Consider the following 13,265-nt stretch of genomic DNA (forward strand, 5'->3'; position numbering starts at 1 on the left):
TCTGTGGCTGAAATAGTGACCAAACAGGAACTTGTTTCAATAAAGGAACAATTGCAACAAGAAGTGGATATGAGGCTAATATCCTCCACGTTATCCTCTGATTTGTCAAACAAAATAGATAAACAAGTTTGGCATACTTTCAAAAGGTTTTTTATTGGGTTTTTATGCTCTACCTCCTTGTTTATACAACATAATTGAATAAAAAAACTCCTAATCAATTTCCCCCTTTGGTAAAAATAAAATGTTTTTTATCTAACATTAATGAGACTTATTGTTGCTTTCTTTAAATAGATTATAAACAATCCAAATGGTATTTTTTGATCAACAGTCCTTCTATAACCTGGTCACTCTCAGCTACTCTTGTCTGAAATGGCTTGCACTTTTAGCTGCTCAACTTTGAACTAGGCACCAAATCCACTTCCTTATGGCAAGAAGTTACCTCATATGTCCATCTTCAACCTGCATCTACTAGTCCAGTGATACCCTTTACCACAGCAACTGTGGCTTTTAGCAACTGGGGCACATTTTCATTTCAAATGACTAAATTTGCCACAATTGAAGCACTGAGCATTTTTATATCTAAGACTCTTGATGGCTACTGGGAAAGCTAATGGTGGTAATCTTGTAACCTGAGGCTGCTTCTCTTATAGCTCAGTTTGCTCAAGGTTAACTATTTCTCTTGAATCAGGCAGATGCCCTAAAGAGACCACAGACACAAGCCCAGAACACTATACCCATCAAAATTTGTAATCACGATAGATGTAGAAAACAAGATATTTCATTTAAAAATTAAATTTAAACAGTATCTACCCACAAACCCATCCCTACAGAATGTACAAGAGGAAAACTCCAAACCAAGGAGGTTAATTACACCTACAAAAAGTGGAGGCAATAAATAACTCCATATCAGCAAAACCAGAAACTCTCCCCCTCTCTCTCTAACACACACACACACACACACACACACACACACACACACACACACACAGAGCCACCACAACCACCAATAACAAGATTTGACAATTGTTGGTCAAATTCCCCTGAAAATGCATGCAACAGAGGTAAATTTCAACCCATATCCTCTGCTCCAACCCCTGTCCCACTACTCTGCCTACCTTCCAGGTACATGCTGGCACCAGGGACACTAGGTAAGCCCCATCTCCCCTCCCTCAAATACCCTGCCCATCAACTTCCTTGAAAGCACACCTAACAGTGGTAAACTGCACCTCAAATTCTGTGCTTCATTTCCTTACCCAAAACTCTGTCTGCCTTCATTGAGGCATGCTAGGACCAGGGACAACTAGCGAAGACCATGTCCCAAGCCCTTGACTGTCATATCCCCATAAAACACACTTAATAGCCACAAACTGCAGTCCAACACCTAGACTCCGCTTTACAGCCAACAACTTTGCCTGATTTCTTGCAAGTCTTCTGTCATTAGGATCCTCAGACCACACTCACACTAGAGACTCCAGAGGCAATGTTAGCATCAAAATCCCCGGAGATAACACAGGGCACAAAAACCCAGAAGAGGCACCCTATTATACCTGAAGACTATCTAGTTACAAGAACCTTAGGCCACTCAGGCCATGAAAAAGAGAGAAAATAAAAACCAAGGGAAAAATGTCCCAAAACACCCATCAAATAAAGATAAATTCAGAAATCAGCATATAAACCTATAATAATCACAAAACCCATATGTCTAAAGTCTTCAGAAGAACACAGTCAATAAGAACCAGGGAAAATGACACCACTAAAGCCACACTATCCTACAACAGAAAGCCATGGATATCCTTACAGAGCTAAAGCACAAGAATATGGCCTTAAACCCAACCTTATGAAGATTGTAGAGGCCTTTAAAGAAGAAATGAATAAATCTTTTAAAGATGTATAGTAAACTACAATCAAATAGAAGGAAATGAATAAAACTGCTCAAGACCTGATAATAGAAATAGTAGCAATGATGAAAACACAAACTGAGTGAATACTGGAGATGGGGAACCTACGTAAGGGAACAGTAACTAAAGATGCTAGCATCACCAACAAAATACTTTAGATGGAAGAATCTCAGCTGTAGAAGATGCAAGAGATGAAATCAATACATTGTTCAAAGTAAATGATCTTGACATAAGAATTCTACCAGGGAGCTTCTACAGCTGGTAAACTCCCTCAGCAAAGTGGCTGGATACAAAATTAACTTTAAAGAAGCCCTCATGTACACAAATGACAAATGAACTGAGAAAGAAAGTTGTGAAGTAACACCCTTCATAATAGCCAGAAATAATATAAAATATCTTGATGCAACTCTACTCAAGAAAGTGAAAGACCTGTATGACAAGAGCTTCAAATCTTTAAAGAAAGAAATTGTAGAAGATATCCAAACATGGAAAGATCTCTCATGTTTATAGATAGGTAGGATTAATATAGAAAATTGTCCATCTTTTTAAAGCAATCTACAGATTCAATGCAGTTCTCATTAACATTCCAATACAATTCTTTGCAATACTTGAAAGAATAATACCTAACTTGGTATAGAAAAACAAAAACAAACAAAAAACAGGGTAGCTAAAACTACCCTGCAGAATAAAAGAACTTCTGGAGATATCCCTAGCACTGATTTCAAGCTGTACCGCAGAGCAATAATAATAAAAATAGAATGCTGTTGGCATAAAAACAGAGAGGATGATCAATGGAATTGAATGGAAGACCCACAAACCTATGGACACTTGATTTTTGACAAAGAAGCCAAAACAATACAATGAAAAAAGAAAACATCTTCAACAAATGGTGCTGGTCTATCTCAATATCAGGATGTAGAGTAATGTAAAGAGATCCACATCTATTACCCTGCATAAAACTAAAGTCCATGTTTGGTCAAAGACCTCAACATAAAACTAGCTACACTAAATCTGAGAGAAGAGAAAGTGGGAAATAGCCTTGAATGCATTAACATAGAAGACATCTTCCTGAACAGAACACCAACAGCTCAGGCACTAAGATCAATAATCAATGGGACCTCACACAACTGAAAAGCTTCTGTAAGGAAAAAGAAACCATCAAAAAGACAAAACAGCAGCCTGCATAATGAGAAAAGGTCTTAACCTACTCTACATCCAACAAAGGACTGATATGAAAACTAGACATCAGCAGACCGAAGAACTCAACTAAAAATGTGGTACAGAGAATTTTGAACAGAAGAATCTCTAAACGCTGAGAAGCACTCAAAGACATGTTCAATATCCTTAGTCATCAGGGAAATCAAAATCAAAATGACTCTGAGATTCCATTTTATACCCGCCTGTTGAGAATGTGGAAAAAGGGAGGGAGAACTCCTCCATTGCTGTTGGTTGTGCAAACTTGTACAACCACTTTTGAAATAAATCTGGTTATTTCTCCGAAAACTGGGAGTAGCCCTACCTCAAGAGCTACTCCTGGGCATATACGCAAAAGATGCTCCACCATACATCAAGGAAATTTGCTCAACTATGTTCATAGCAGCTTTGTTTGTAATATCCAGAATCTGGAAAAAACCTAGGTAGCTCTCAAGCCAAAGAACGGATAGAGAAACTGGTACATTTACCCAATGGAATACTCCTCAGCTATTAAAAACAAAGGCATCATAAAATTTGCAACTAGATCAGTGGAACTAGAAAAATATCATCCTGAGTGAGATTACTGAGACCCAGAAAGCCAAACATGGTATGTATTCATTTATAAGCCATAAAGTACAGAATAACAATAATACAATCCACAGACCCAAAGAACCTAAATAACAAGGATGGTCCAAGTAGGGATGCTTGAATATCACTGAGTAGGGGAAACAGAATAGACACTTGGAGTGGATGGAGGCAAGAAAATGGGTATGGGAGGTGATGGGGAGGAGAAAAAGAGGGATCTAGTGGAGGGAGGATGGAAGGAGAGGGTACTAGGAGAAAGAAATGGAATCTGTGGGGGCCATCTCTGGGACAAACTAGAAACACAGCACAGTGGAAACTCCCAGGAATCTATGAATGTGATCCTAGCTAAGGTTCCTAGCAATGAGGGATATGGAACATGAAATGGACATCTCCAGTAAACAGAAAAGTCCTCCAATAGTGGGACTCTGACACCAACCCAACCACAAAACATTAGACTCACAATTTGTCAGGCCTACAGGAGGTGCAGTGATAAAGATGGAGCAGAAATTGAGGAAAAAGTTAAACAGTGACTCGTCCAGATTGAAATTGGTGCCATGACAGAAAGCCCATCCCTGACACAATTAATGAAAAGTCTACTAAACTTTCAGAGAGGTGTTTAACACAACTATTATCTGAGAAGCTTCACCCAGCAACTGATGGAATCAGATGAAAGACTCATAGCCAAACATTTGGTGAAACATCTGGGAGTCTTTTGGAAGAGGGTGAAGATGGCTTGAAGGTGCCAGAGAGGTCAAGGACACCACAAGAAAACATAAAAGATCAACTAACCTGGGTCTATAGTGATCCAGAGAGGCTGAGTTGCCATTCAGAGGGAACACATGGGAAGGAACTAGGCTCTACGCAAATATAAAACAGATGTACAGTTTTGTCCTCATGTGAGAATCCTAACAACAGGAGCAAGGGCTGTCTCTTACGCAATTGCCTGTCTTTGGATCACTTTCCCCCAACTGGGCTGCCATATCTAGCCATAATAGAAGAAGATGCATCTATTCCTACTGTAACTTAATATGCCATGGCCTATTGATATCCATGGGAGGTTTTCCATTTTCTGAGGAGAAAGGGAGGACTGGAGAAGGTGAGATGTTGAGAGACTGAGAGGAAAGGAGGGAGGGGAAGTTGCAGTTGGGATGTAAAGTAAAGAAATTAATTACAAAATAGTTATTTGTCATTGATATCTCTCCATACCAATGAAATCAATTCCCCAATAGAAACACACAGCCTAACAAAATGGATACCAAAACACGATCCACCATTGTGCTGCATACAAGAAATGCACGTCAATATCAAAAATAGATATTACCTCAGAGTAAAAGTTTGGACAAGTGTCTTCCATGCAAATGGACCCAAGAAGTAAGCTGGAATAGCCACTGTAATATTCAATAAAATATACTTTCAACCAAAATTAATCAAAAGAGATGGGGAAGGACACTTTAATCTCATCAAAGGAAAAATCCACAAAGGTGGTGCCTCAATTCTGAACATTTATACCACAAATACGAGGGCACCCATATTCATAGAGAAACATTACTAAAGCTTAAATCATACATCTAACCCCACACATTAACAGTGGGAGACAACAACACCCCTCTCTCAACAATGGATATCTCATCTAGCCAAGAACTAAAAGAAAAATACTGGAAATTACAGATGTTAAAAATCAAATATACCTAACAAATATCCACAGAACATTTCACCCAAACACAAAAGGATAGAGCTTCTCAGAACATCACAGAACATTGTCCAAATTTTACAACATACTCAGTCACAAAGCAAGTGTCAACAGATAAAAGAAAATTGAAACAGCACCCTGTGTTCTATCAAGCCAACATGACTTACAACAGAAAGGCTACAAACTCATTGAAACTGAACAACTCTCTATTGAATGGCTGCATAGAAAGGGCATAAATAAAGAAATATAAAGACATTCTAGAATTCAATGAAAATGAATGTACAACATACACAAACCAGATATACCACTCTTGGGATATACCAAAGGATACTCCATTCCTATTATAAAATTAAATAGTTATCTTTAATGGCTTCTAGACTATTTCTTTTGGAAGGAGTGTGGGTTGGGGAAGAGTGTTTGCCACAGAAGCCTTCTTTGTCTTTCTTTCTCACTTGTGAATCTGTGATCACTAACACCACTGCAAAAGAAGCTTCCTTGCCCTTTATAGTCAGCAGTAGCATGGATCATAGACTTCACATGCTCTTTGATGACAGCATGACTGACAAACATCAGTATGGCTTCAAGTGGTACCACAGACAATAGACTTCTTCATAGCCTTTGGTGGTAACATGGGCCATAGACTTCAGCACTGCACTCTGGCTGCAGAAGGGCTATGGATATCAGCATGGATCCTGGCAGCAGCACAGACCTCAGACACAACATGGCCCCAGGAAGCAGCTCCGGCCACACACAGAAACATGGCTCCTGGTGACAGCATGGTCCTTTGACCTCATATGTCTTTAGGCAACAGCACACAGAACAGACATCCATATGGCCTTTGGTTGCAACATGGTCTTCAGCTGCATCAAAACCAAGGACTCCAGCATGACTCCCAGTTGCAGCATGGATCACAGGACATCAACATGGCTCCTGGTGGTAGCATAGCCCTTTGACTGACCTCAACATGTATTAATGGTAGCAGCATAGTTATCAGACATCCACAAGGCCTTCAACTGTAACATGGACTGCCAATATCCACATGGCCTCCAGCTGCAGTAAGACCAAGGACTTCAACATGGCCCTCATTGCAGCATGGGCCATGAGACATCAACATGGCCTCAGGTGGCAGCACAGGCCACCTCTGCATGAGCCATGATGATGGCCATAGTGCACTTTGTGCCTGAGGGCTGTGTTATTGTCTGTGGTCCATGTTACCATTGTGAAGGCCATGGGAAAATCTGTGGTCTGTGCTGCCACCTGAGACCATGTTGATTTATGTTGATTGAGATGCAGCTCATAGTTCTTTGGATATGCTTGTTCTGTGTTCCTGCTAGAGACCACATTGATATCCATGCTCTGTGTTAACACAGAAGGCTTTGTTCATATTCCTGACTCTCTTGCCTGTGTTCTAGACCCTTTTCCTCCTACTGAGTTGCCTTGCCCAACCTTGATATGAGGATTTGTGCCTAGCCTTATTATAATTTGTTTTGTTCAGTTTGTATCCCGGTGAGGCCTACTCTTGTTTTTGAAGGGAAATGGAGGAGGGGTGGATTTAGGGGAGATGAGGAGGGGCACTAGGGAAGAATGAGAGAGGTAGGGGAATTGGTCCTCCAAGATTTAATTTTTATAAGGAATAAAAACTGTAAACAAAAAATTCTTTTAAGCATCACTCTCAGATAAGACAGGCTGCAAAGAAGTCCCTGACATCAGGTCAGCTGCCTGGAAGAAGCTGAAACCAGTAAAGCTGCCTGAAAGAGATTTGAACTAGTTAATTTGCATGGATGAGACTCTCCAAACTTATGTTGCATGCAGGCTGTGGAATGCTCCCCGGTTTCCAGGTTATGTGAGCTGCCACCCCTCCTTGGATGGGCTTTGGTGATACAGCTGTCTTTGAGTCATTTCTGTTCCGTTAAGTAATACCTCACTCACATTCCTGTGAATAACCTGAATAAAACTCGTTGGTTAATCAGGTTGGACTCTGGTAGTATCTGTACTTTGGTCTTTCATGGGTTCCTTATCTGGGTGACTAGACATGTATATTTCATCTCTCCAGAAAAAGGTTGTCACACAACAGCATCATGATACAGCTAGAGGCTTAAGGGGGACAGGGGCAGAATATGGTTTAAATGAAAACTGTCTTCGCATTGACCCAAGAATTTGAACCCTTGACCCATGGTTAGCGGCACTGTTTGGGAAGGTGATGGAATCTTTAGAAAGTAAAGCCCTGCTAAAGAAGGCACATCACTGTGGTTTGGCTTTGAAAGTTTATAGATTCTCCTTATAGTTCTCTCTCTTCTCTTCTTTTTCCTCTTTCATATATATATGATAGATGAAGATGTGATTACCAGCTTTCCTCTCTGGCCATTTGCTGCAGTGCCTCCTCTACCACTTATGGGCTTTTCCTCCTGGAACCATAAACCAAAAGAAACTATTTCTTCCATGAGTTGATTTCTTTAAAATATATATTTATTTTTTATTTTATGTGTATGGGAGTTCTGTCTGTCTGTATGACTAACACATACATGAAGTGAATGTGCAAGCCAGGAAATGGCAACATGTCTCATGGAAGTGGACTTATACATGCTTTTTAGCTGTGATGCGGGCTCTATAAATTAAAATCCTAGTGACTGAACCATTTCTCTAACCTTCATAAATTGATTTTTTGTCATGTGTTTTATCACCACAAAAAGTTAATAATATGACTTTTTTATTTTATGGCATGACACATCACAGTTAAGAGAATTTCTGAGTCTCAGAAGTCTCTGTCCTTACACTTTTGAGCCATGATGAATCCATTAAAGACTATGGGGTGTTTTACAATTAGACTGAACACATTTTGCAGTTTTGTATGAGATAGTGGAATGCTATGACTTAAAAGTTATTTGCTTGTGTTTTAAGTAGGCAATGGGTTAATTGGTGATAATTAAAAATTAACAGAGTATATACTTAGGAGACAAACTTCTTGGCATATTTATGAATCAGTTTATAGACCGGGATAATTGAGGTTGGAAGACCCACCTTGATTGATATATATATACACTATACCTATGGCTGATATACTACACTAAATAAAAAGAGAAATTGAATTGAGCACCAAAATTCATCTAGATGCTTGTTGATTGTGGGTGCCATGTGATAGGATGCTTTAGATTCCTCCCACCATTGAACAGTCTACTCCCATACATTTCCCACCAGAATGGAATGTATTCCTCTCATACTGTAAGACAAAATTAAATTTTCCTTTGTTACGTTGTTTTGTTAGTTTGTTACAGCAACTAGAAAGAAATATGTATATCCTATCATATGCCTACTACTCTAGGGAAAAGGACAAAGCTTCATTAAAGAATGAAGAAATAACTTTCACAATCTGGATATTTGTTGAGTCTTGTTATATCCTCTGGAGATCCTAGGGAAAAAACACATTGGGAAAAGTACTGTATTGCCATTGATTTATATTTCTTATCTAAAAAGAAGTACATTAACAACAGCTCTTTTAGGATTCAGCATTTTATTTATAAATTATGCAACAAATTGCACTGAATGACATTTTCCTATTATTTGTAACGTGGAAGTTCTGCTAAATCTTCATAGAATGTTGAAAAGTCTCTATTTTATTTTAATATTGACTTTGTCTTCCATGAAAAAGAGACACTCTAAAAATCGTCAATTTCCGGAAAAAATGTCATTGCTTATTGTAGACCCTCCTTTTTAAAAGTAGGCTTTGCAATAAAACCTTTGTAGTTGCTTCTAATATAAAGACTTTAGTAAACATTGCATTACTTTTTAACAAACTGTTTCCTCCTCCCAAACCATTCTGCTAAAGTAAGATGTTCTTGATAAGAAGTTATTTTATAGTATACATCTACATTATGGGAGGTTTTCTTTATATAAAATTGAAGCCTCTTATTCATCATATTTGCTCCTTTATTCTACCGTATCTACAAGTCCATATGAAAAAGATTTTTATTTAGATTATTCAGTTTGTGATATTTATAGAAATTTATTGAACCAGATTGATGGTCTCATACGATTTTATGGACTAAGATTAGGTTTTTTTTTTGGAGGTTCTTCATCTTCACCTTCTTTTTCATTGTTACTATAAAGATCGTCATCATTGTCACCATCATCATCATCTGGGTAATCTACCAGAGAAATCTTGCTGCTACCGTGTGGCGTACTCATTTCATTAGCAAAAATATCAAAATGAGATGAAGAACATTCAAAGGCTTCAGATGATTTTCTTTTTATGTGTTCTATTTCATTTTCACTGGCCTCTTTAATTTTCATAAACATATCATAAAGACTTGAAAAGTCACTTCTCATTGGTAGAATAGCTTCTTGCTCTGTATTTTCTCTAGGACACATTTCTTTCCTGACTTTTACCTCCCCAAGTTTAATACGTCTGCAATATATTTTCTGGTATATAATATTATGTAAATTTCTTCTTATTTTACTTTCCCTCTCCTTCTCCTCTTCATATTTAATTTTCAACCCTTTAAATGTTTGAACATACTCAACTGACTCAAAAGCAATAAAAAAATTTTCCACAATGTTTGCAATAAGAGACTTTATGTTTTCCACTCTTATAAATTCAAATAGCTCAATAATAGCTGAATTTAACATGTTATACCGACTTCCATTACGAATAAAAGCATTTACAACTGGTTCAAAGAGATTTTTCTTAATTATATAAAGATTGTAAATTTCATCTTTAAGGCCAATCATCTTTCTCATAAACCGGACAGCACACAAAATCAGAAAAGTGTGCTTTGAACTCATCAGCACCAAGACTTTGCTGAGCAAATTGTTGCTCAAAATGTAATTTTTAATGAAACTTGTGTGGTATTGTACACAAAATGTAAGTAGTTCTACAACTGTTGCACGCACTTGTGCATTTTGATAATTATCAGGACAGATGCTTGTCCTATTATCGTTGCTATGTTTTTGTACTGTGGTAGACAATATTGGTGCTATCAGGTTACTCATGCAATGTGTATAGAAGAAATTCAGAAATTCACTTTTTTCACATCCATTATATGTCACACGCATATTTTCTGGATCAAGAAGAAGACGAAAAACTGAGGTCAAACTGGTGTCACGTGAAAATTCAGGATCAGAATCACAGATCATTTGTTCAATCATTACATTAATGAGAAGGTCATCATCATTTACATTTCCCTGAGTTTCTTCCATTGCATACAGTCGGACTAGCCGTGGATTATATTCTACTAGGCAAGTAAATATATCCAGAGCAGTTACTTTTATTTGGTAATCATGCATGTGTACTACAACTTTTAGAGCACTCATGATCCCTAGCTTAATCAGCATTTTCAGTAATGAATCTTTCTTGTAAGAATGCAGTGTCTTAGCAAATGTACAGAATTCCTTGAAAAATAATAATAACTCACCCCGTCTCTCATCACTTACAGTTTTATCTTTTAATTGAGCAAAAACATCGAACAAAAAATATTCATCTTCTTGAAGCATGGTAATTATTTCCATTTTGTTGAAAAAAATAAAAGTTGAAAGATCAGAAAGAAGATGCTTTTCGAATATGGATGGTGTTGGCAACAGAATATCATGAATGTATTGCATTCTGTAGGTCTGGTGTATTTTTTGCCGAAGTTTGGTATGGGTTATTGGGAAAACCTCTTTGAATTTAGCATTTTGTGTCAAGAATTCTCTGTGCCGTTTTGGCTGATCCAAATGAGGGTCATATTCAAGGCATCCTACCACATCCATGATACATTCATCAGAAAACATGATCTTAAACAAACTTGTATTGTTGAGAAATAGGATACCTCTAATGATGTTATGCAAATAGTGTAAGCCCTCTATGTTCTGCTGGTTTTCACAAGTGTTAAACAGCTGTAGCAATTTTTTAATGTAATTTTCGTTTTCCAAGATCAGGGCCAGCCTCCCCCTGTGGCGTGGCGCATGTTTGACAAAATCAATTAAATCTGCAATGTTTTCAAGTGTACTGAGTTCACAGTTTGGCATCTGAACCAAATTCCACATCTGTGGCAATTCTTCAAAACTTTCTAAATTATTAGTAATTTCTTGTGTAACAAGTACACTTGGATCTTTACCTTGAACTTGGCAGATATCTTCCCATATTTCTTGACAACCATTTGGTTCCAGGAAATGTATTGCAATACCGTGGTTCTTAGCTTCAGACCAAAGGATTAAATCCTCTTGTTGTTTCTGATAGGGCACATTAGGATGTATCTTGTACTCCATAATCAGTGAGTCATCGGATTCTGAGTGGACAAGGAGGCACACGCCCTCCAGCCGCTCGATGTATTTGGATGAAATTTGTCCTGAGCCTATGTTTACCCATTGCTCATCCTCCATCATGATATAGACTTTTACACGACGAAATGTGTCATCCATGTTGATTTCTGGCCTTTCCTCGCTAGGCCAATTCATTGCGCAGACCTTGGCTTTTCGAACTCCGGCCTGAGGCAGCTATCACTACCTTGGCCAGGATCGTTGCCAAGGTCGCAATTCTGAAAAATAGTAAGAGAGCACATTACTGGGGGTTAAAAGAATGATAGAGACTAAGAGAGGGTCTAATATCATTAGGGATTACTGGAGAGAAAGCCCCTTATACTTCTTAATTCTCCCTTATTGAACGATCACCAACAAACCTGTCTTTCGAGCACTTGAGTCTCTGAGCCGGCCTTAGTTTCTGGCAAGAATCTTGTGTTTCACGCAAAATTCTTCCTAAAAAGAATGTGCTTATGTAACAGATGCTGTTAAAGGGACCTGCCTCCCCTACGTTAAAAACGGAAACAAGAAAAGACTATATACTCTTTCTATAATGGATTATATTTCTCAGAAGTATTTTCACTCATCAGAAGTGTGGGGCTTAGATAATTAAGCAAAATGAAATTTAATTACCAATGTTTTGGCCAAGTCCACACTTCACACTATATGTCAATGAAAGGCTGGGGCAAATAAGAAGCAAGAATACATTACAGATAAGACGCCACCCCCATAATCAGTGAAATAAGATTGGATTTCTCTACATGATATACTTTAAGTCTGTATCACATTTCTACATATTAATGGGCATTCTATTTCTGAAAGGGAACATGCCAGTTCCATTTTTCCATCCTGTTCAGCCTGAAGTTTCACCTTCCAGTACAGTGGATGAAATATTTCACTAAATATTTTCCTTTGCCCTAATCATGAACTGGGTCAAAGAAGAAGGGAGTGAAATTTATCTAAGATTAAGAATTGACCTTGTAATTGTTTCATTTTTTTTTTCAATTTTAAATTTCTGGCTCTATGGGGCCTTAAACATGCTACAGATATTTCTGAAGGCCTTGGGCATACTAAGGAATGACTCTACAACTAAGTTATATTTCTAGCCTATATAATGGTCATGATAATGAAGTTAATAAAAGTAAACTCACAGCTGCTAAAATTTCAGTGAGAGCTTGTTATGAAGGAAGGTAATAACAATGGCTGAAATATACTTGAATATTTACTACATTTACAAGAGCTTGACAAAAACTTTATATTTTTGCCTAAATTACAATATATGTATATTAATAATCCCTATAGCATCATGGAAGCAAAAGAGAAGCCAAATTGTCAGAGTGTACATATTTAATAAGTTGAGAAATTCTAATTTATGCACCTCTTTCTAATTCCAAAATTGGTTAACTGAGGAACTGAACTGCTATTGCCTTCTTTTCTTGGCTTTCATTACACTCTACTTCACAGTCCTCCCATCTATATAATTTGTAATCAACGTAAAATAATCAAGACAAGATGAAAGTCACACATTTCCTCCTTTAGATCCACATCTGTGTGTAGACAACTGGAAAATAGAAGCTTGGATATGGCAACTATGTTAAATATAATTTTAATAGCGTCTAAGTTGATTT

At 37.7% G+C, this 13,265-nt stretch overlaps 1 protein-coding gene across 2 annotated transcripts in view; it reads right to left on the reverse strand.

Moving 5' to 3' along the window:
* Positions 1 to 8,977: 8,977 nt before the first annotated feature.
* Positions 8,978 to 13,265, reverse strand: part of LOC311602670 (protein PPP4R3C1-like) — a 228,352-nt gene continuing 224,064 nt past the window's right edge. Inside the window, exons 1-2 of one of the 2 annotated variants that reach the window (XM_084791073.1) lie at positions 12,018 to 12,049; positions 8,978 to 11,876 (exon numbers count right to left, since the gene is read on the reverse strand). In XM_084791073.1, coding sequence (XP_084647199.1) covers positions 9,400 to 11,796 — 2,397 coding nt within the window. In that variant the 5' untranslated portion in view covers positions 11,797 to 11,876; positions 12,018 to 12,049 and the 3' untranslated portion in view covers positions 8,978 to 9,399. Of the gene's footprint in view, positions 11,877 to 12,017; positions 12,050 to 13,265 lie in introns of those variants that run through there. The other variant, XM_084791072.1, reaches the window with a different exon arrangement.

The sequence above is a fragment of the Acomys minous genome (genome assembly GCF_964271855.1).
Source record: "Acomys minous genome assembly, chromosome: 7".
In the NCBI taxonomy this organism is placed as follows: Eukaryota; Metazoa; Chordata; class Mammalia; order Rodentia; family Muridae; genus Acomys; species Acomys minous.